Genomic DNA, 24,722 nt, shown 5'->3' with positions numbered 1-24,722 from the left:
TGTTTACTCCATGTTTATATTGCCTGGTACACAGTAGGCCTGCAATAAGTATCTTTTGAATGAATAAGCCTCTTTTCTTACAGTAAATATACTTCTTTAAATGGAAGAAATTAATTTTATTTATAAATCAACAATTTAAGTGCCCTAGTGAAATCAGCCATTAGGAGGAAATTTGTACTGAATGTAAATTTCTTCTAAAAAATTTTTAAATCAAAACTGTATATATTTATGGTATACAACAGTGAATGGAAATTCCCATTTAGCAAGTGAATTTTTCTTAAAAGGAGGCATACTTAATGAAGAAAAGACATGAACAGCTCCCTGAGAGGGCTCTGACGCATTTAGTTTGGTGGACTGAACAATAGTATCAATTAATCTTCCCACATATCTCAGACTTCATCAGATTAGGATGAAGAATTCTGGAACTGAACCCATTTTGGTCGCCTTAATAGAAAAATTTTCTCTGAGCAAAAAGCAAAGCCTGTTCTTATTTTTCCATCTATGATCTGGCTGAAGGATCAGTCTAGGGGTGGCTTTCTAACAAGTCACAGAGGGGGCACTGGTGATTGCAGACATATTAATTGAACAACCCTTCTGTACTTATCACTGTTCCCTCCAAGCTGCTGTCTTTCCAGAGTCACTGGGCGTTGTCAACCCCTGGTAAATGAACTGTCAACAACCAACAAAAATCTTACCTGATCTAACAAGTTCAATATCCCAACTCAACTTGCTTCCTGAAGATGTCTGGATGACTTGCCCTTTACTCACTCACTCATTTATTCATTCATTTATTCACACCATTCACTTACCCAATCAACAAATAGTCTCCACCCTAAAAAATCCTGAGATGATTCTGGATAATAAAGAGAAAGTTTAGACAGAGCAGCAATTAGCAGCACAAGAGCTGGAACCAGGAACTAAAGGGATATCCAACCACATATTGTGCCTGGAATATCTTTCTGTCCAACTGTCATGTCACTCTACAGAAATCTTTCTAACTCTCATTTTAGGAAGAATGTCTTTGGATATTCCTCTGTTAACATCCTTAGTACAGTGCTTATAATATTAGGTTGAAATTAGCTGCTTCCACTAACCAGACTGAGCTCCTTGAGTGAAACAACTGTGTCATCCAATCCTCTTTATGTCCCTGGTATCCAGCACAGGGCCAGGCATACAGGACTTATTACCAAGGCAGCAGCTCTCCAGATTCCAATGAAGCTAACAGATTTCTAGGTATTATCAGACCTGCATTGTCCAGTATGATAGCCACTAGCCACATGTGGCTACGAAGCACTTGAAATGTGGTTAGGTAGGACAAATTGAGATGTGCTACAAGTATTAAAAAACATCAAATTTCAGAGACTTAGTACAAAATAATGTAAGACATCTCTAATAAGTTTTACATGGATTCTTTGGATATTGGGTTATATAATTACTAAAATTAATGTCACTTGTTTCTTTCTACTTCTTAAAATGTGGCTATTAGAAAATTTTAAATTAAGTATATGGCTCACCTTATATTTCTATAGGATAATCAAAGATTACTTTCATGTACAAACCACAACCGGTCTCTTGAACTTGATTCTCTAAGTCATGCTGGTAGGAAGGGGAATTTGGCTTAATGACTAAATAAAATTAGGCTTTCATTAAGCCTGTTTTCAGAATATCCAGAAAATATAAAACTTTTTTTTTGTAAAATTTTATCAGTATGTCCTACACTTTTTAGTAAGTTTGCTTTTTTAAAGAAAAAATAATAATTCCAACTCTTGCTGAGTTTGACTCTCGGTTGATTAGAAGTCTTACCAAGGACATATAATATCCATGCAGCCAACACTTAAATAGCTCTTCAGTTTCTGGCTACAAGTGACTCTGTTATCTTCTCTCCTCCCTCAGCCTCTGGCATCCTGAGCAGTCACCCCTCCCATTCCGAGCTCTTTCCACTGACCTCAGAAGAAGGCTGGCTCAAATAACACACTTGTCAAAACACCTAGGTAAGCACATCTGTGGGAGACACCATATAAATAGATATATGGAAACAGAGTGCTCTGTACTGATAACAGAAACCACTTACAAATTCCCTGCACCTTCCAAAAGGTTTATTTCCTACAAGGACTAGTTAAATGTGAATGCCACTAATAATTTTAATTCTGTCAGCTTAGACCTGTTTTATATAAGCACTGGCAAAGCTGCACCTGAAGGTGATTTTTAAGTTTGGGGTACTGCTATTCTCTGTGCTTAAATAGAGAAAATAAAATGGATCCACAAAAAATGACCCAAAATAAAAATGCTGAAAAGTTTCTAAGTGATCTGTGGAAAAGGCTGAAAGAGTTGGCTTTCACTGGTCTACAGTCAGAAAAATACAAAAATAACAGTTCTATCTACTTCTGCCTCCTCACCATACAGGAAACCATGAGTTTAAAACAATCAGCACAGTGTTTGGCACATGGTAAGTGTTTAATAAATATTAGTCGAATGAAAATACAAATGTATAGGTGCTTATTATTTAAAGGAATATTGCAATCACCGTGCTTTCTTTGTTTTTTTGTTTGCTTGTTTTATCCTGACTGGTGTAGTAGACAGAACGTGGCTTCCAATTTTACTCAAAATAAAATTCAAAGTCCTTACTATGGACTACAAAGCCCTACAGGATCTGCAACCCAGCTCTCTCTTAGACTCGACTCTAACCACTCGCCCCCTTACTCACTCTGTTCCAGCACCCTGACCTCCTTATGCTCCTCAAATAAGACACATATTCCTGCCTCGACGCCCTTGCACCTGCTCATCCCTTTGCCTAGAAACTCCTTCCTTCAGTGTCTGCTCAAATGTTACCTCATCAGAGAGGCTTTCTTTACCACTCCATCCGAAACAGCATACCCATTTGTCCTGCTGTATTTGTCCTCATAATTTATTAGCACTTGACATACTATATGTTTTATTTATTTGTCTCCCCAAACTGGAGCGAGTTTTAGCAGAGCAGAGACCTTGTTCATTGCCTGCCACATTGTAGGAGTTCAATAAATATCTGCCAAATGAACAAATTAATGAACATTAAATTGAAGTCCAGACAGCTGGGGTCTACTCCTAATTCTATTCTAAAAAATTCTGTGGCTGACCAGGCACGGTGGCTTACATCTTTGGGAGGCTCTCAGCACTTTGGGAGGCTGAGGCAGGTGGATTGCTTGGGCCAAGGAGTTCAAAACCAGACTTGGCAACATGGCAAAACCCTATCTCTTATAAAAATATAAAAAACTAGCCAGGCATGGTGATGCACACCTGTAGTCCCTGCTACTCAGGAGGCTAAGGTGGGAGGATCACCTGAGCCTGGTTAGTCAAGGCTACAGTGAGCCATGATCACGCAACTGCACTCCAGCCTGGGCAATGAGAGTGAGACCCTGCCTCAAAAAAAAAAAAAAAAAAAAAAAAAAATTGCGTGACTTTCAACAAACATCTCCTGACACTCAGTTTCTGAATCTAAAATCAGATCGATTTTACAGATACTTCTAAAGCCTCTGCTAGCTCTAAAATCCTGTGGATTTTATAATCTGCCTTTCACAAAAGTTCTTCTGTAAAGTTTTAGCAACATAAAATCTTTTTTGATATCCACAAACTACAAGCACTGAGAGGCACCTTATTATGATTCAAAACACTGCTCCAATGATGAAGCCTTCTCCAACCCTTCCAGGGAGTATGGATCCAAAGACTTTGAGGTGCTTCATACAGACCTTTTCTTCCTTAAATTTCTTCTAACAACTAACGACATAATTAGGTTTTTCTGTTTCTCCAACTAGAATGTGAACGTGAGGACAGTAATGGATTCTTATTTTTGTATCCCCAGCACCTTGCATTGTCTATGGCAAATATTAATAGTAGGCATTCTGTGAATGTTTAGTGAATGAATGAATACAGGTAAGTCAAAGTGAAATAAGATCATTATTTATACCGAAAGCTGAGACCATCTCTCCCTTCGTGGATGAATGGTGAGCAGATGGTAGAGGTTTCCTGCTAATAATGATTCATCCAATGGAATAAAAGAAACTAAAACTTAATGGGAACCTACTAAGAACCAAGCACTCCTACACACATTCACATAATTTATGCAATCCTTATGACAACCTTATGAATTAGGAATTTTTATTATTTTACAGATGAGTAAATTGGGTTCAAAGAGGACAGAATCTGCCCATGATGGAACAACTAATAGGATTCACAGTCAGGCCTCTTGATGTCATATGTCACATTCATATCACTGGATGATATATCAGAAGGGTAGTTTTCTGATCCAATATACATGTTGGTATATGTAAATGATGAGCTTTTCTGCACTACAAAAGCATTTTATAATTAAAGGGAATTTTTCCTCAATTCAGAAAGGTAACTGTAGATAATTATGTACATTATACCTGAAAGGGTAAAGTTTACAGATTATTTTGTGCCTTTTGAATTTTTAAAAATAAAGGTTTGTAAACCAAAAATAAAATTCTAAGCCCCCTGACCATCTGAATGGACCCCTCTGCTCAGCGAGGGCATTCCAAAGCTAACCTGAAAAGCTCACTCAGGCCATGATGGAGGGGTGGGGAGATGGACCATGCCTCATTACACCCCCCTCCCTTTTGGAATTGCAGATAGAACAACTCTTTAAGTCTAATAAGAAACATTTACAATCTATTCTCTCTCAAGCTGGCTACCTGGAGGCTTCATCTGCATGACAAAACTTTGGTCTCAACATCCCCTTATCATAACCCAGACATTCCTTTCCACTGATTCCAGGTCTTTAGAGAATAACTTAACTCTTTCAACCAACGGCCAATCAGAAAAAAATTTATATCTACCTATAACCTAAAAGTTCCCACTGCCTTCCAGTTTTCCCCTTTCTGGACCAAACCAATGTATATCTTACACGTATCTGATTGATGTCTCATGTCTCCCTAAAATGTGTAAAATTAAGCTATACCCAACCACCCATGTTCTCAGGATCTCCTGAGGGCTGTGTCACAGGCCATTGGGCCCTCATATTTGGCTTGGAATAAATCTCTCCAAATACTTTACAGAGTTTGACTCTTTGTCAACATTTTTCCAAAATCCAGAAGTTTTGCTGACTTCTCGTTACCCTTGTCATCTAATAAAGAATAAAAAAGTGGATGCTTTTTCCAGGCCTCCATCACCCACTACCCTATTCCCTCACATTTCCCTCCACTCTATTTATTCTGACCTCTTTCCCTGGTGTCCACCTTACTGTCTGTAGTCAGAGCAGCCTGAAGTTTACTGCAAACAAATCACATCCTTTTCTGAACGTCTTGACCTTTGTCAAATGGCCATGCAACCCCAAAGTGGTGAATTGTCAGCTGCTCACATTTTAGTGTAAATGAGTTTTCAGATTCGATTCGTAGTAAACTGTAGTTGGGCAAGGATAGGAGGAAACCAGACAACAGTAAGGTAAAGATTATAAAAGCTGGGGTGGACAGACTTCCCCTTCTCAACTGCCAAGGGATCACAGGTCCCCTACTTCCTGATCTACTTCCTACAGAGGCCTTTTCCTCTGCTCTTCCTGTTTGCAGTTCCTGCCCACCTCTTCAAGGCAGCTCCAGTGCAACACTCCCTCTTCTGCCCTTGCACAGTACCCATAGTCCTCCCGTTTACCTCTATATAGTCTCACACTCGCCATGTTAGGGAAACTTTTCCCCAGGTAGGGGAAGAAGTTAGGGAAACTAACTTTTTCCACAAAGTCCTTGAGGGCAGCGGCTGTGCCTGCTTCCCACTTGGTAGTTGCTTGGTAAACGTGGCTTACACTCAGGACTTTTTATCTGACTGACCAACCATCCTCCTCAATGCCACTCTATGGCTAGTTCTTCAACATCGGCGCTGCTGGCTTTGATTAGCTTAGCTGGGCGTTCTGAGGTGGTACACACCCATCTGCCACCTTCAAAGCTTCTACTGTTACCAACAGATTGAGGAGGAGACATCACTGATTAACAGTCAGGAAAACAACCAAAAACCCATACTCAAGGAGAACAAGTGAAGGTAGAAACAAACCCAAACAGAGATTAGGTGATTTCTATTATTCTCATTTTAGGACTTTCTTAAGAAAGGGACAGAGGGTGGGAGATCGAAGGGTGGGAGGAGCATCTTTTTACATAGTATTACTTCATCGCATTCACTGAAACACTGATATTTGGGACCAGAAGAAAAGCAGCAGGACTTGAGGAACAGGGGTTGAAACTCATGCTTCTTTTCCCCCAAAGAATTTATGGGCCTTATTTGTGTATCAAAATCAGGACCCCTTATTGCAGCCAAGCCCAGTGCTAGGCCCCAGAGGAGACCGCCATTCGGGAGGTACCCAGTGGCCTTCACTTGCACCCCACCCTCTCTCCTCTAGAGCAAGCTTTCGCGATGGTTCCTGTGCCTTGGGCCAGATGTACGCGTTCCAGCACATTTCTGCAGTTAGGCAGGACCCTAAGTAAATCCTCAGGAATAAACAAGGGCAGCGAGTCACAAGGAGCTGGGGGCGGGGGTAATGAACTCTGCTGCAGGCGGGCCTGTCACTCCAGCTGACAGCGAGCACCTTCACCTTCAAGTTGTTTTAAACGGCAGTGCACCCAGACAGAAAGTGCCTAGCTCGAGGGAAACGAACCCCAGAGCTTAAAAACTTAAAGCAAAAAGGCAAGGGCGCGGCCAGCTGCCCTGCAGGCCCTGGGCCGAGGAGGGAGGCTCGCGCTACCTGGCGTCCGGCTCCTCCTCCGACTCTGCCGCCGTCTCGTCCTCCTCGCCCTCCGTCTCCTCCTCGGTCTCCAGCTCCCGGGTGGCCTCCTCGTCCCCGTCGGAGCCGAGGAAGCTCTCGCCAGTGTGGTTGCTCTCGCTACTCGCCATCGCCTCTCCTGGGCCGGGGCCGGAGCTGGAGCCGGTGCCGTCCGCGCCGCGCCTGGTGTTCTCCCTCCGACTGCTCTGGGCCCCTGCCCTCCCCAGCCCTGCCCTTGCGGGGGCGGCTCGGGTTCCCGGCGCCGGGGGCGGGCGAGCCCCGCGACTTTAAATAGAAGGCGTCAAAGTTTCGCCACCGAGCTCTTGGGGACCGAGCTCAGCTTCTCCTCTTCATCGAGCCCTCCCCCGCCCCAGTTTAGCCAGATCCCTGGCAGGCCTTTTGGACAACTGGAGATCAGTTTTTAAGAGGCATGGGCTCCGGCTGCACCAGGGGGTTCAGAGGAGGAAAGGCACCCTAGCCCCGTCTCTACTTCCTCTACAGTGAGTCTTTTCGGTTTTGAGTTGAGCTACTTTTTAGACCCTTTATCCCAAACAATAACTATATCCTGAGCAGGGCACTTACTCCTAGGCACTCTGCTAAGCTAAGGATCTCCCTTTCATTACCTCGATTCTGCAGTGGTACCTGGAGAAGGTTTTACTGTTAGTGCTGGTTTCCCAGATGAGGAAACTGAGGCTCCGAACAGCTCCAGCAGCTGTCTCTCATTGCTAGTAAACTAAGCCAATGAGAAGCAAAGCTAGGTGTGCCCTGCTCAAAAGCCCAGTTTCGAATCATTGTTCAGTCCCGGCTCCCTTTATATCGCAAGTCAATATACTGTGTGTTTTCTTGCTCAGTCAGTGGTGCCTGTTACAGACCCAGAAAACTTTATCTCCACTCATCTTAAACCTTGAGGAGCAACAATATCCCCCACATTAGCCAAAAGCTAAGTTTTGTCTAAACTGGCCCAAACGCCCTAAACCCTTCCTCGGATCAAGTTGTGGTTAAAAGGCCTCAACGTTTCCCACTGCTCAAAGACTGAAGTCCAATATCCTCACAAAGGTAATGGTTGCCTAACCGGCCATGTTTTACCGGTCTACTCTATTTTCTTTTTTGAGAGGAGTCTTGCTCTTGTCGCCCAGGCTGGAGTGCAATGGCGAGATCTCGGTTTACTGCAACTTCCATCTCCTGGTTCAAGCGATTCTCCTACCTCAGCCTCCCGAGTAGCTGGGATTACAGGCACCCGCCACGACGCCCGGCTACTTTTTGTATTTTTAGTAGATAGGGTTTCACCATGTTGGTTAGGCTAGTCTCGAACTCCTGACCTCGGGTGATCCACCCACCTCAGCCTCCCAAGTGCTGGAATTATAGGTGTAACCCACCACATCTAGCTTGTCTCTCTTTAGAAGTCAGGAGTTCCCAACATTATATCAAGTCACTCCACTGTGTCTTTATTTACACAATTCCTTCTGCCGCAAAGGTTCATCCCATTTTTACCGGGATATCCTTAACTCAAGAACACCACTTTTCTCTGAAACCCCGAAGTTAAACTCAGTATCTCTCTTCCAGGTTCCCACATCATCCTATATTCAAATAATGTTTCTATCTCCTTCCCCAGTGGACTTTGTAAGTTTATTACTCTTCTTTGTCTCACCATCCCCATCCCTTACAAGCCTACACACTAGCAAAGTACCTAGCACATAGAAGTATAATGAATGCTCCCTGAAGAGAACAAAACCAGACCTGCTGACTATGTACAAGCTGAGGTATCTTTACAATACATGAAGATACTCATTTCATGAGAATGATGTGACGGCTAGAAGAGTGAACATTTATTTTTAATTACAGCAAGTCAGAGTTGTTAGATAAGACTGTAGGTTGGGGATTATTCACCAGTTACACTAGCTGATATGCATACATTATGTCTGTAGATAATGAACTGTAAATCGTTGAGAGAGAGTACAGAAACATCAGCTAGTGGGGCATAAGGAGGGAAAACAGCAGAGTCCAGATTTCCCCAGCTCACTAAACCAGGTTTAGCATCAGCAATATTTATTTTCTTAACACCAGCTAGACTTTACCATCAGCAGTCTCAAATGACCAGGCTCATCCAGGACAAAAGGAATTCAGTTGCAGCTGTGGGAATCTGTTAAACACTAATCAAAACCACAAGGAGCCATTCTATGTTCTTTCCGTCATTTAATTAAAATTTTCTTACAAACATTAATGTCGATTTATTTGCAAAGATCCTAGTTCAAATCAATCCAAAATTTAGAATTGTAGTACAGATTGCACATTTTAAACACCACTTTAACAACATATGCAAATACAGTCAGCCCTCCGTATCCATGGGTAGTTATTTGTGAATTCAACCAAGTATGAAAAATATTTGGGAGGGGGTAAGAAAAGGAAGGAAGAATGGTTGCACCTGTACTGAACATGTGGAGACTTTTTTCCTTATTATTATTATTCCCTAAATAATACAGTATAACAACTATTTACATAGCATTTACATTGCATTACGTATCAGGTAATTTAGGGATGCTTTAAAGTATACAGGAAAATATGTGTAGGATATATGCAAATACCACACCATTTTATATAAGAGACTTGAGCATCTGTGGATTTTGGTATCTGAAGAGGACGGGAGTGCCTGGAACCAATCCCTCACATATACTGAGGGACTATACACAGAAATGGACAGATGAACACAAACAGAAAATAATTTCATACTCACCACACAAATAATTGAGATTAAAAATAACTTGAGTCTAAAAAATTCTCTCATATATTAAATATTATCAGTTGACTTATCTGACATATTTGGCCAGTCACACGTGCATAATTTTAGGCCTCAGTCCACTGATTTAGAATTGAGTCTAAGTTTAGAGACTTCTTAATCTATTTATCACAGTAAAGCAAGTGAAAAGAAGCAGTAGTAAGGGTGGGGACATTGAAAACTGAGAAAACAGTGACAGTGAAGGAGTCCACACCATGGTAAATCCTGGGTTTTATTACGAAATGTCATAATACTGTAGAGACATAGCGCCCTACACACTTACCCATCCCTGAAAGTTGCACAGTATTACCCAATAGTACCATGACCAATGCTTATAATGACCCAGTCATCACTAGAATATTTACTCAGCACATTTTGATTAAGAGATGCACAGTGTATAGTAAATTTTAGGAAAAATTTCCCCCCAAAATATGAAAAGCTTAGTTGCATAAAAAGTGTTACACAGCAGGATATCTAAAAAATTAATATGTGTAAACTTGCATTCCTCATAATCCCAGAGACATAAGATATTGATGTGGTTAGCTTGCTTAACCACAAATGAACTTGATTCCAAGATTCTCTGTACTATCTAAATAATCAAGCATAGTAAGCAGATTTAGTTCAGTTCTAGTTGATAACTACAGCCTCGGTATCATCTCAAAAGCAAAGACTTTCACAGAAAAAAAAAAAAACATCTCAACAATGTCCATATATAAATTTTATTGCATTTGACATCATACAAAAATTTGAACTTAAAGAAAATGAAAATGTGCACCTTTTATAAGTCAAAGAAAAGCAAAAGTTTTAGCATTTGGTCTGGAAAAAAAATACGTTAGAGGTACAAACTGTACTACAGTAGGTCTAAAAAATGTTGGACATAGTCCTTTTGAAAAAGTTAAAACTGTTTCCAAGATTACTTTTTATATTTAAATTTACAGGCACTGACCAATTTACAAATATTTACATACATCAAAAACAACCTTAATAAACACCGCTTTTTTTTTTAGCAGCCACCACTACTTTTTCCATGTGAAAAAAGAAATACTAAAAAGAGATTTTTTACAAACATTAAGCTTTTATTTATAATAATTTTATTGTCTTATCTAAAACATTTTGTAGTGGCTTACTGCCTAAAAATTCCAGTTTAGATTATAATCCTATAATTGTACACAGAAAAATATCTGATACTACAAACAGGATATAATCTTAACTTTGATCTCTCAGTTTCTGTTGCTTCATGTCACAGAGACAATAGAGCAGGAAAACAGCCAGTAAAGCAGAAGTGCACATTGCACTAAGCTATCATAAAGCACAGGAAACAATCTTTTCAAAATGTCTACACTGAACTGATTCTTTTAAACAATTCTCTAAGAGTTAGTACTCCTATTACTACAGTGCAAAATGTATTGTTCTTTCAATACAAAATTTTAAAGCAATCTCAAGAGTACATCAAAAGCCTGTGAAGTACTAGTGAAATGCTAATACAGACACACCCAAAGCCTCAGTCTATCCTAGTGAGTCAAGCAAAGACTTAAGGCAATTGTTCAGTATTTCATGACTCTGCAGTGATGTCACTGAAGTGAAAGATTTTGTTTTGCTTCAAGTAACTGAACAACTGACTTGAATCTTCACTTTACTAGAACAGACTTAGACAACAAACTATCTAATGTAGGTTATACTTTAAGCACGTATGAATTAGATCCTTTCCAAAATTCCACACATCTCTTCAGGATTAGCATGTGGTACCATTAATTGAGGTTATATCAAAAACTTTTTATTTGTTCAGGTAATTTCCCAAAATATATTTTATCTGATCACCTGAAAATTCATGCCATAATATTACTAATCATCAATGTAAACATTTTCAAAAATACATTTTTAAATCAAAGGGTTTTATTAGGAAATGTCATAATAAAATATGCAATCTTTGTATGTCTTTTTAAAAATAAAACATGAAAACAAGAACTATGAAAAAAGAAACTATGATGCAGGTAAACATAATGTATGTATTATGATGAAACTATTGTTCTTTATTTCTTGGAATAATTTATTAAGAAACAGAGGCCAGTTATCTTTTCTGGATAGCAGCTCTTACGGGTAGTATACTGTTCAAATCTCTCTTGTTTTTCAATCTGTGCCATGACTGGGAGAGAAAGAAAAATCATTCTTAAAACCTAAAATTTAGGCAGAACAAAAGACTAAGAGTTTAAAAGAATGTTAACAGTGGTTCTCTTTAGCTATAAAATTTTGAATAATTTTTTTCTTCAGTCTTTTCATTTTCTGAGATAGGGTCTTGCTCTGCTGCCCAACCTGGAGTGCAGTGGTACAATCTTGGTTCACTACAACCTCCGCTTCCCAGGCTCAAGATATCCTCCCACCTCGGCCTCCTGAGTAGATGGGATTACAGGTGTGTGCCACCACATTCAGATAATTTTAAAAATTTTTGGTAGAGACAAGGTCTCACTGTATTGCCCAGTCTGGTTCTCTGAGTTTTTATTTTCCAAGTTTTTAACAAAGTATAAGAAAAGAAAATGTTATTTTAAAACTCTGTACTTTTATGGTTCCAATTCATTGTTAAAGAAATGGGCACATAGGTGGTACGGAAAGATACAACTGACAATATTAATATTTATTCATGAGTTAATTCAATTTAAAATAGCAAGGTAATTGAGACAAAACCTTTGGATTTGAGAGGAGAGGATTATTTCAATTATTTGACTGACTGTCTTACATCTTTATTAGCTTTTTCCATTAAAAATATTTATGAGGCTGGGTACGGTGTCTCACGCCTATAATTCCAGAACTCTGGGAGGCTGAGGTAGGCAGATCACTTGAGCCCAGGAGCTCAAGACCAGCCTGGGCAACATGGTGAAACCCTGTCTGTACAAAAAATACAAAAATTAGCTGAGTACATACCCAGCACTCAGGAGGCTGAGGTGGGAGGATCATTGAGCCCGGGAGGTTGAGGCTGCATGAGTCTGGTGACAGAGCAAGACCCTGTCTCAAAAAAAAAATTGTATTTATGAAGGAGAGAGTAAATTTACAATAAGGCACTTTATGTATGCCTCTGGAAAAGAACAGTGATTTGAATTTTTAAGGAGAAGAAAAGAAACTTGTTCACAAGCTAAAAATCTAGCTTCTGCAGATCTTTGTATTCTAGTCTCACTTCAATTATTCAATTGACTAAAAGTACTGGTTTTACAACTAAACAATCCTAAATGAAAGCTCACTCATCAATAAGAACAACAATGTAGCAATGCTATTTTTGACTTCTCAATTTAATCTGATAGACAAAAATATTCTCTCTTGGATATCTGTTTTAAAGTTAAAGAATTTCTTTTCTGGTTGCCAAATTTAAAAAGTCTCATTTGAAGGATAGCTTGTAATAGAATACTATCTATCTATCTATCTATCTATCTATCTATCTATCTATCTATGTATCTACCTATCTATCTATCTATCTGAAACAGGGTCTCATTCTATTGCTCAGGCTGGAGTACAGTGGCACAATCACAGCTCACTGCAGCCTCAACCTCCTAGGCTCAAGGCCATCCTCCCCAGTCAGCCTCCCCAGTAGCTAAGACACAGATGAGCATCAGTGTACCCAGGAATGGGATCGGGTGGGTGTGTGTATGTGTGTGTGTGTGTGTGTGTGTGAACTATGTCTTGCTATGTGTCACCCAGGCTGGTCTTAAACTCCTGGCCTTAAGCAATCTTCCTGCCTTGGCCTCCCAAAGTGTTCGGATTACAGGTGTTAACCACTGCACATGACCATTATTTTTATTTATTTATTTATTTATTTATTTATTTATTTACGTAGAGGTGGGTCTCACTCTGTTGTCTAGGCTTGAAGTGCAGCAACTTGATAACAGCCCACTGTAGCCTTGAACTCCTGGGCTCCAGTGATACTCATGCCTCAATACTTGCATTTTAAATTATCATTAAAATAAAGTCTACTTGTATGTATAGATAATGAAAAAGTATGCCTCAGCCGGGGACAGTGGCTCACGTCTATAATCCCAGCACTTTGGGAGGCAAGGTGGGCAGATCACCTGAGGTCAGGAGTTCAAAACCAACCTGGCCAACATGGTGAAACCCCATCTCTATTAAAAATACAAAAATTAGCCAGGCATGATGGCAGGTGCCTATAATCCCAGCTACTCGTGAGGCTGAGGAAGGAGCATCGCTTGAACCTGGGAGGTGGACTTTGCAGTGAGCCAAGATCGTGCCACTGCACTCCAGCCTGGGTGACAGAGCAAGACTTTGTCTCAAAAAAAAAAAAAAAGATGCCTCTAAAATGATCTCTGCAGTTCTCTCATCTTTTTCTTCCATAAAGCTTTCCCTCCCCTCCAAGTCTCAATACATACATCAATGCATTTCTAAAATGTATTGTGGAAGTCCTTGAAGATAAAGACTACATCTAGCAACATCACTGATGAATAAATTCATACTATGGACACAGACATAAATTTTTTTAACTGTCCAAAATATAAACAAAGATAAAATGGCACTGTAATTCCTGTGGCAGTGGGGTATACAGAAGAAAAAGCATGGATTAGACATCAGCTTCCTTGTAAGGCCACAATAAATTCCTTGATATACTAAGGAGGTCAAAGAGTCCATTAGGTTTTACTTACTCATTTTGGAAATTTAATAAGGTCACTATGAAAATGCTTATTAGGGCATGGTGTGGTGGCTCACGCCTGTAATCCCACTTTGGGAGTTCCACCCACTCCCAAATCCCACAGGATTATGCCTGTAATCCCACTTTGGGAGATCCACTCACCAGGTGGGTGAATCACCTGAGGTGAGGAGTTCAAGACTAGCCTGACCAACATGTTGAAATCCTGTCTCTATGAAAACAAAAAAAACAAACAAACAAAATTAGCTAGGTGTGGTGGCACAGGTCTATAATCCCAGCTACTTTAGAGGCTGAGGCAAGAGAATCCCTTGAACCTGGGAGGTGAAGGTTGCTGAGACTGTGCCACTGCACTCCAGCCTGGGCAACAGGAGTGAAATTCCATCTCAAAAAAAAAAAAAAGAAAAAAGAAAAAAGAAAATGCTTATTTCTATGAAAGTGAAAGCAATGTGAACAAAAACAGAGCCAGATCTCTTTGAAAGAAAAGTTTATCTAAATTCAAACAATAAGTTCCCTATTGTACTAGATTAGTAGATTCACAAAGAGAAACCAGGACTATTCTGTCCTATTACATATATTTTGTTTTCTTTTTAAAGCATACTAGTGTACTACTGTTTCTAGGGTTGATCTAATGCATTGTTTACCTTTAAAAATTGATCCTTGATCATGTCAAATTTCTGCTTTTCGTGCACCGCTCTGGCTGTATTTGTTCCATCAAAAGGTTCTGCAATGTTAAATGCACATGTAAAAAAATATTAAAATGAGAGCTACAGTTTCTTTTTTAGGTTTAACACTGTCAATATGTGACAGTTTCTGACCTACAAAAATTGCAATTTCAGATGGGTCAGCCTTATATATGTAGAAAAGCTTAATATAGCTATGAACTACCTAATAAGGTAGATAGAATTCAAGGGAAAGAGTGATTAAAAATCAAAGTCATCAGCATAGGTGTGTTAAGTCTACATCATAAATGTGGATAAGATTTCTGAAAAATTACAGAAGGTCAAAGACCTACCCTTAAGAAAATAATAAAAAGTCATCAAAAAGAAAAAACCATTATATTTAAGAGAGGCAGTCAACATTAAATATCACAGAAAGGTAACTTTAAATTTAAACTTAACAGCTGATTTGTCCTTTTAAGGTAGAGGTTCAATACTGGAGAAAACAAAAGACAGTACAGGCAGTTATGGCCCGAGTGGATGGTTTAGAAAAAAGACAGAGTGAAGTAACTTGCAGGAGAAATTGGGCAGAAAAAGAGAATAGCAAACAGAGAAGACAGGAAAAAAAAAACAAAGGAACGGTTTTTATGTATGTGCGTCTCCAATATATATACCTTCCATGATCACACCACCATCCCACTCACCCTTCACCCACAAGAGAGAAGAATCCGTATAGAGAGATAAGTAGAAACCAGAAGAATACAAGGAAACTGAAAACAATGAGAAGACAAGGATAACTAAAGGCATCAGGAATGAGATGAAGTGACTAAAATCATTCCAGTAGTAGGTAAAAATTACTAGAAATTAAGAATTTTAGCACAGAGAAGGGAGGAAAAATGCATAGAAGAACCAGCAGGACCAAATCAAGAGTATTTTTTGAGAATGAGAAGATCTATGTATGCCTTAGAGTTGAAAGGGAAGGACTGGAGAGAGAAAGAATGAAGTTGCTGGTAAGAGGAAAAGTAACTAAGGGGAAAGACCTAGAAAAAGTGTGAAAGAACAGGCAATCTGATGGAAAGGTCAAACTTTAGATTTCTCATATAATCTACGCAGGCCCATAATTTTAAATACTCCTTTTGCTTATTTTTTATTGCTTAGAAAGGCTATGTTAAAAAGGAGTTAACTATCACAGTACTGTGGGTTTTTTTTTCCTTAAGAGAGTAAGGTCATATGCCAAATTATACTGGATTACATCGTCATTGCAATTTATAACAGTGTTTAGTATTCATTAGAATACAAGTAACTAAAATAATGTTTCACCCAGTGCAATTTATTAGCACACCAAAGCAGGAGATTTAATTTCATATTCACAAACTCTTCAAATACTGCATATAAATCAAGATTAAAATATCTGAAATCTGTTGTTTTCTACACATGATGATTCTCAACTACTTATACTTTTTTACCTCCAGATTTACAAAGGTCTTCAATTTAGCAACTATGAGAACAATTCTGTCCATTGAAGTCAAGGATATTCAACTACATGTAAATTAATTTTAGAGAAGAAAATTTCTTCAGATCATTTAATTTTTAAAGCACAATCAAGTTCTAGTTATAAAAGTGCAACTAGCATTAAATAATAATATTTTAAGTATAAAAGAATATAAAATAACTCAGGTCAATATAAGAATCATATATAAAGATTTCTTCCATCCGTAAGTCATGAGATTGTCTATCAACCACAAGTAAGAGGGATAAAGACAGCCCAAATCTTACCAACTAGAAAGGGTGAATGCCTAAATTTATGTTTATTATTTCTCACAACTAAAAATTTTCAATGATTTTTTAAAATTTATTTTACTTTAGGTGCATACTATATCTGGCATTTCTTCCCATGTTATCCCTCCCTACCCTCCCTTCCCTCCCCATCAATGATTTTTTAAATTAAAATTTTTAAATTAAGAGACTTAGAAATCACTTCAGACATAAATGTATTACTTTTAACTGAAACACAGCTGGAATTACTCAAGTAATTCTCTTAGTACCATGAATGATAACTGGATGGCAAACAGAAAACTACCTTCTACACAGATGTATTTATTTCTCCATTCAATACCATCAGGCCTCGGAATGGCTTTGGCTTCACGAACTGAAATCATTTGACTATTCCAGCTATAAGAAGAAAAACAGTAACCATGTTAACTATTTTCATAATTCCCTTATTATTTTTATTGTATCAGTAGTAAGGCCTACCCCACTTTTCTTGTGGAATACTGAAACCCGTGCCTACCCTCAGCACCACAACCCCTATATCCCTCCTCTATATTTTTCTCCGTAACACTTATGGTCTTCTAAGAATTTGTCTCTTACATTTACCATTTATTATATTATTCTTTATTGTGTCTCCCTCAAGTAGGATGAAAGCTCCAAGATACTGGATATTTATCTATTTTTTACACTCTTCACCTAGGTGCACAGTACATACCAGGATTTCAACATGTATTTATTGAAAAAATAAAGTAACTGGAAAAATAAGGAAGTACAAGCCAGGTGCGGTGGCTCACGCCTATAATCCCAGCACTTTGGGAGGCCAATAAGGGCAGATCACTAGGTCAGGAGATCAAGATCATTCTGGCCAACATGGTGAAACCCCATCTCTGCTAAAATACAAAAAATTAGCCAGGCGTGGTGGTGCACGCCTGTAGTCTCAGCTACTTGGGAGGCTGGGGCAGGGGAATCACTTGAACCCAGGAGGCAGAGGTTGCAGTAAGCTGAGATCGCACCACTGCACTCCAGCCTGATGACAGAGTGAGACGCCATCTCAAAAAAAAAAAAAAAAGAAAGTACAAGTAAACAAAATAACAACTATAGTCATGGTTAACAATGTAGTCACAATCTTTTATTTGTTAAGAGATAAGTAACCTTCTAGCATTGTCTTCTGGTATTATTAAATAATTTTTGTTCATGTATATCTTTATTTGTATGATTTGGGAGAAATTTTGAAATTTTCCAATAGAAGCAACTAGATGCTGTTTTAGGAAAGCAAAATTAATACTCTATGAAAATATACTTTATTGCTGTATATCAGATGCAGCTGTTAAAAGTAAAACTTCATTCAAGTAAAACAATTTCATGAGCAGGCCTGAAGGTGAATTGTTCAGTCTTTAGTATATATTAACTTCACATTTTTAAAAAAGGTTTTTCTAACAATTGTCACAAGTATTTTCTTTTTTTCAAGGAACATTTTAAAACATAGGACTACCCAGCTTGTATACAAGAGAAAACTAAATTTAAGGAACAACTGATAGCATTTTTTGAGCAGTATTTACCTTACTCTACCATTTAATCAAGCAGAGAAAGACTATAGCTTGGGACCTTCTAACACTTACCCTACACTTCTCCTGTATTTATCAGAAAGAGAATCTGTAAGAATATAATCATGGGTCCTGTATGGCATTTGTTTATGGAAATTTGATTAATTTCTATATTAAATAAGCATGAAAAATCTTGCATCTTGTGAATTCTGATCCATGTAAAGCACCATGAAAGTAATTTATTTTGTTCCGATCAAGAGTAGTTTGTAAATATTTTATAAAGACAACTTTACTTTTACAATATATATATTAGGATTTGAGCTTTTGAAAAATAACTGGGTTGTCAAATGTAAATACTTAGTATCAGGTACAATAAAGTGTTTTAGATCTCTCATGTACTGCAGTTCCATTAGTAGAGACTCCAAACAGAAAGAATACTCTGCCCTATTGTTTCAAATGTCTCTAGTAAAAATCAAAAAATCAAGCGTGGTGGCAAGCGCCTATAGTTCCAGCTACTCAGGAGGCTGAGGTGGAAGGATCACCTGAGCAAGGGTAGGTTACAGCTCATATTCCTTTACCCCCTGTATTTCCTGTAAACTTCTCAACACTGGAGTACCCAAGGATGTAACCTTTGGTCCTTTTTCTCTTTTGCATCTATATATTCACTCCCTTGGTTTTTTTCAAAGTGTTTCATAGCTTTAAATACCTTCTATCTGGTGACAACTCCCAAATATTTAGCTCTGTGACCTCTCCTCTGACTCTAGGCTTGTATGTCCAACTGTCTACTCAATATCTCCACTTGAATATCTTATAGGTATCTCAATCTTAAAATGATAACAAATTCAGTGAAGCTGCAACCAAACCAGCATGGGACTGGCGTAAAAACAGACACACAGACCACTGGAACAGAATAAAGAACACCAAAATAAATCCATATGTCTACAGTGAACTCATTTTCAACAACGGTGCAAGAACATACACTAGAGAAAGCACAGTCTCTTCAATAAATAGTGCTGGGAAAACTATATATCCATATGCAGAAGAATGAAACTAAAACCCCTATCTCTTGACATACACAAAAATCAAACAAAAATCGATTGAATACTTCAATCTAAGACCTCAAATTATGAAACCACCACAAGAAAACATTGGGGAAACTCTCTAGGACATTGGTCTAGGCAAAGGTTTCTTGGGTAATACCCCATAAGCATAGGCAACCAAAGCAAATGGACAAATGGGATCACATCAAGTTAAGAATCTTCTGCATAGCAAAGCAAGCAATCAACAAAGTGAAGAGACAACCCACAGAATGGCAGAAAATATTTGCTAACTATTCATCTCACAAGGGATTAATGGCCAGAATGTATAAAGAGCTCAAACGACTCTACAGGAAAAAATCTAATAATCCGATTAAAACACGGACAGAAGAGCTCAATAGGCATTTCCCAAAAGAAGGCATACAAAGAGCAAACAGGTATATGCAAAGGTGCTTAACATCACTGATCATCAGACAAAGGCAAATCAAAACTACAATGAGGTATCATCTCACACCACTTAAAATGGCTTTTATCCAAAAGACAGGCAACAATGAATGCTGGCAAGGAAACCTCATACCCTGTTAGTGGGAATGTAAATTAGTACAACCATTATGAAGAACAGTTTGGAGGTTTCCCCAAAACTAAAAGTAGAACTACCATATGATCCAGCAATCCCACTCTTAGACATATACCCAAATGAAAGAAAATCAGGATACCAAACAGAGATCTGCACTCCCATGTTTATTGTAACACTATTTCCAATAGCCAAGATTTAGAAGCAACTTAAGTGTCCATCAACAGAGGAATGGATAAAAAAAAACGTGGTACTTATACACAACAGAGTACTACTGAGCCATACAAAAGAATGTGATCCTGTCATTTGCAACATCATGGATGGAACTGGAGGACATTAAGTGAAATAAGCCAGGCACAGAAAGACAAACTTCACATCTTCTCAGCTATCTGTGGGATCTAAAAATTAAAACAATTGAACTCATGCAGATAGACTAGAATGATGGTTACCAGAGGCTGGGAAGGGCAATGGCAGGGAGAGGGGGAAGTGGGGATGGTTAATGAGTACAAGAAAACAGAACGAATAAGATATATTTAGTAACACAACTGGGTGACCATAGTCAATAATAATTTAATTATACATTAAAAAATAACTAAAATAGGATAGCTGGATTGTTTGTAATGCAAAGGATAAATGCTTGAGGTGATGGATACCCTATTCACCCTGATGCGATTACTATGTACTGTATGCCTATATGAAAATATCTCACATACCCTATAAATATACAAACCTATCATGTACCCACAAAAAGTAAAAATTAAAACAGAAGTATTTCAGCAGCAAGGTGTAAGTAAAGTAGGTAAGAAAAATAGTAATTTTTTTTTTGAGACAATAGAGTCTCGCTCTGTTGCCCAGGATGGAGTGCAGTGGCGCAATCTCAGCTCACTGCAACCTCCGCCTCCCTGGTTCAAGCGATTCCTGTGACTCAGCCTCCGAAGTAGCTGGGACTACAGGCATGCGCCACCAAGCCTGGCTGGTTTTTGCATTTTTAGTAGAGAGTGGGTTTTGCCATGTTGCCCAGACTGGTCTCAAACTTCTGGCCTCAAGTGATCTCCCATCCTTGACATCTCAAAGTACTGGGATTACACACATGAGCCACCACACCTGGACGAGAAATTATAATTTTTAAACGACCATATAAAACTTCTGTAACATTTATACCATATACTCAGGCATCCCTTAACAGTCACTTAATGTTTTGTCTTTCAGAAAAAAGAACTTTTGGCCAGGCACGGTGGCTCACACATATAATCCTAGTACTTTCGGAAGCTGAGGTGGGTGGATCACTTGAGATCAGGAGTTGAAGACCAGCCTGGCCAATATGTTGAAAGCCCATCTCTATTAAAAATAATAATAGTCAAAAAAAATCAGGTGGGCACAGTGGCAAGCACCTGGAATCCCAGCTACTCAGGAGGCTGAGGCAGGAGAATCACTTGAACCCAGGAGGCAGAGGTTGCAGTGAGCCGAGATTGCGCCACTGCACTCCAGCCTGGGCAGCAGAGCGAGACTCTGTCTCAAAAGAAAAGAAAAGAAAAAGAGAAAAGAACTTTTTAAATGATTATCTCAAAGTTCAGAAGAAATCCTTATAGATATTTTTAACAATTGCCATTAATTCTTTTTTTTTTTTTTTTTTTTGAGACGGAGTTTCGCTCTTGTTACCCAGGCTGGAGTGCAATGGCGCGATCTCAGCTCACCGCAACCTCCGCCTCCTGGGTTCACGCAATTCTTCTGCCTCAGCCTCCTGAGTAGCTGGGATTACAGGCACGCGCCACCATGCCCAGCTAATTTTTTGCATTAGTAGAGACGGGGTTTCACCATGTTGACCAGGATGGTCTCGATCTCTTGACCTCGTGATCCACCCACCTCGGCCTCCCAAAGTGCGCCATTAATTCTTTTATAAGACATCTAGTTTATTACCATGACTACCTTCTTGGCTGTGATACCTACAGTAAAATTTCTGAAAATATCTCATTTGAAATTACAAATGTGCTATATGGTGAAGTTTTTGAAGCCTCTTTCCAAGCATCAGCATCATTTGACTCAGCAGACTAGTTTCCTTTAATATTAAATTAAGATACAAACTACGCATCTACTATCTTGTTTCTGTTCAACAAAGCAGGTGATTTTCAAGGTATTTGTATCCAGATGCTCTAATCCTACACTATACATGGGAGAAAAATATCTTTCTTCTGTGAATTCTTTTTCCCCACCACAAACATCCCCCAGCCCCTAATTTACATAAACAATGTCAATACAGTCTAACAATTAAGAATGTAGTTTTGGAGTCCAGCTTGAATGTGAATCCCAACTCTCCCACAATCTAGCTATAGAATGCCATGGACAAATTTTATGCACACAAATTCCTTAAGCTTGATAGAAGTTACTATGTGGATTAACTGAAATCCATGGGAATCACTCAGCTTACTACAGGATACTAGATAAATTCTCACTAAACATTAGCTATTGTTATTGCAACATCTTAAAAAGAACTCTAGAATAACCATTAAACTCTAGAATAACATTTACAGTCTATGTACTGCATACATAACTCTAGAATAACCATTAACTCTAGAATAACATTAACTCTAGAATAACATTATACACTGCGTACATAATTCTAGAATAACCATTAAACTCTAGAATAACATTTACAGTCTATTTATGTACTGCATCTCATCCAGTCTTTAATCTTTCCTCATCTTTACATAAATGAAAGCTCCTACCTTTTTATACTTGGTGCCTGGACTTATATTCGGATACATTAAAGTAAAGTGTCATAGTTTAAGTATGAATTCTGCAGTCAAAACTATCTGAAATACTACTCTTACTAGCTATGTGATCTTGGAGCACATTACTTCCCCTCTCCCTGTGCTTCACTGGTAAAATAGGCATAATATACAACACATCAGATAGCAATTATGTAAATGGAATTATAAATATAAATAATAATATAATAAATATATGTTTAGAACCATTTCCCACCTAGTAATAGCAATTTATTATTATTACTATTATTATTCCCCTGTGCAAACTTCTTCAAAGTGGTATTCTATGTTAACTGTACCCGCCTTTAATTCTGCACAATTCCTAAATCTTCTCTCTTCCTCCCTCGAGCTTTTCCAGATTGATCAGAAGAGCTGCAAATAACTCCTAACTCCACTCTATCTGGACATAGAATTCACGTAATAACTTTCAGTTTTGTCCAGCCTGATTATACATTCTTTGTTTCATGTTTACATATCACCTTCAAAAAAGAAAAGAAAAAAGGAAAAGACACATTCCTTGATTTGTATATCATACTAACATAACTATTTATGAAGATGCCAAGTATTAAATAGATCTTTATTAGTGTCTGTCTTAGCAGTGCTTTTTACTATATATTTTAAGTTCATAGAAAATGGATGTTCCAAACTACACCTGCATAAGACCAACACATTGGGCCTATCACTATTGAAATCAACTAAAACTGGGCTTACTAACCTATACACTTATTTATTAGCTAAGAATATAAAATCTAATTAGCTTCCAATAATTCACTGTTACACAGGAAATTTTTATAAACTATACATTTCTGGGCAACTGTACAGCACAAGAAGTGACAAATACAGCTTCTGACCAAATTTGCAGCATTCACTTATATATACAATCATATATACATATATATGTGTGTAAAAACACACAATTTAAAGTTTTACTTACTCAAATTCCGTGGCGTAATATTTAAGAAAGCCCAGTAAGAGGTCCCCAAGGTTTGATTCATTCTTTGAGAGGTAAGGAGGAACATTATAAGGAGCTTGATGTACAAGGTGCAGCTGTACCGCAGGACTAAAAGATTCCTGTCAAAAAGAAGAAGGAAAAAAATGTAAAGCCATTTAAAACACACACTAAGAAACTTTATAAATCTTGAACTAGGCTTCTCTTTGAAAAAGAGAGAAGAAATTTTCTCTGCATTGGCAATTTGGAAACCTGAAATTTTTCTTCCACTAAAGACTTCACCAGTATTTGCAGTAGGCCAGAATGTACCTGAAAAGCTAACATTCTAATCCTTGGCTTGAGTGTATCACTCAGTTAACCAAACAGATCACTAATTAGCAAAAGATTTTCTAACTCATAAATAAAACCTTACTATACATACCAAGATTCTACCCAATACCATACAGATCTCTTCATAAAGGTTATCTCATTCTTAATTATTCCCACAAGGAGCAATTATACTTCAAGGCTATATCAAGCACAAAGTAAGAGCTTTTTCTGTCACTTCAAACTTCTCTCAAAGGCCATAAGAGTAACTTTAACATAGAAATAGTACTTATACTAATTTTAAGATTTTATAAATTTTGCTTTGTTTCTCTATCTTAGAGGGAAGAGAAGAGAGATGTTCAACCTGAATTAAACTTGGAAAGACAAAGAAGGCAGGGAAAATAAGAAAGGAAACATACCAACAAGCAATATTCAGCAAGCTTTTACCATGTTTATAAAGGAGGATATTATTTGCCTGAAATCCAGGAACAAACATGCCTATTAGAAAGAATACTAATGGGTACTTATTCTGTTTTCCTATTGCATGCCATTCATTTTCATATCCATCTTTCCTCTATTAACAGCAAGTTCTGGCTCTGAAATATACTAAATGCACTATAAAAATTATCAAGTCATATACATATACATCGATTAGAAAATAATACAAGGTAATTTGCACAGTGCCACTGAGAATGGCTTTCTGTATCTCTCCACTGCCATCAGAATAAAAATGGATTTTTTGGTAAAAAAAAAAGAAAAGTAATTAGTTAACGCAGCAGAATGACAGCTACAGTTAAGATTCCAAACTGTCTATTCAACCCTGGGCTTATAGATACTAATGTAATTAAAGACATCTAAATAATGCCAAGTTAAAAATTAGAGACTCTAAATAATGAAGTGATAGTAGAGAAACAGCATAGTGCATCACTTAATGCTAGTGCCCCCAAAATATGAGTAAAAACAAAGGAGCAAG

At 38.1% G+C, this 24,722-nt stretch overlaps 2 protein-coding genes across 13 annotated transcripts in view; both read right to left on the bottom strand.

Annotated features, from left to right (window-relative positions):
* The window catches only part of CMYA5 (cardiomyopathy associated 5), a 100,948-nt gene extending 94,064 nt beyond the window's left edge, over positions 1-6,884 (bottom strand). Inside the window, exon 1 of the mRNA XM_012462090.2 lies at positions 6,716-6,884. Within this exon, the coding sequence (XP_012317513.2) occupies positions 6,716-6,864 (149 nt within the window). The 5' untranslated portion in view covers positions 6,865-6,884. The remainder of the gene's footprint in view (positions 1-6,715) is intronic.
* Positions 6,885-10,211: 3,327 nt separating this feature from the next.
* The window catches only part of TENT2 (terminal nucleotidyltransferase 2), a 78,630-nt gene continuing 64,119 nt past the window's right edge, over positions 10,212-24,722 (bottom strand). For 7 of the 12 annotated variants that reach the window (XM_064376078.1, XM_064376077.1, XM_064376079.1 and 4 more), the window contains exons 13-17: positions 23,429-23,565; positions 16,885-16,976; positions 14,790-14,869; positions 12,423-12,503; positions 10,212-11,649 (exon numbers count right to left, since the gene is read on the bottom strand). In XM_064376078.1, the coding sequence (XP_064232148.1) occupies positions 11,575-11,649; positions 12,423-12,503; positions 14,790-14,869; positions 16,885-16,976; positions 23,429-23,565 (465 nt within the window). In that variant the 3' untranslated portion in view covers positions 10,212-11,574. Of the gene's footprint in view, positions 11,650-12,422; positions 12,504-14,789; positions 14,870-16,884; positions 16,977-22,797; positions 22,974-23,428; positions 23,566-24,722 lie in introns of those variants that run through there. The other 5 variants (XM_021673225.2, XM_021673227.2, XM_012462092.3 and 2 more) reach the window with 2 other exon arrangements.

Source organism: Aotus nancymaae, unplaced genomic scaffold (genome assembly GCF_030222135.1).
Source record: "Aotus nancymaae isolate 86718 unplaced genomic scaffold, 86718_ANA_hifiasm-v0.15.2.pri h1tg000014l, whole genome shotgun sequence".
In the NCBI taxonomy this organism is placed as follows: domain Eukaryota; kingdom Metazoa; phylum Chordata; class Mammalia; order Primates; family Aotidae; genus Aotus; species Aotus nancymaae.
Note: the sequence above shows the minus strand (reverse complement) of the source record. Positions and strands in the feature narration are given on the sequence as shown.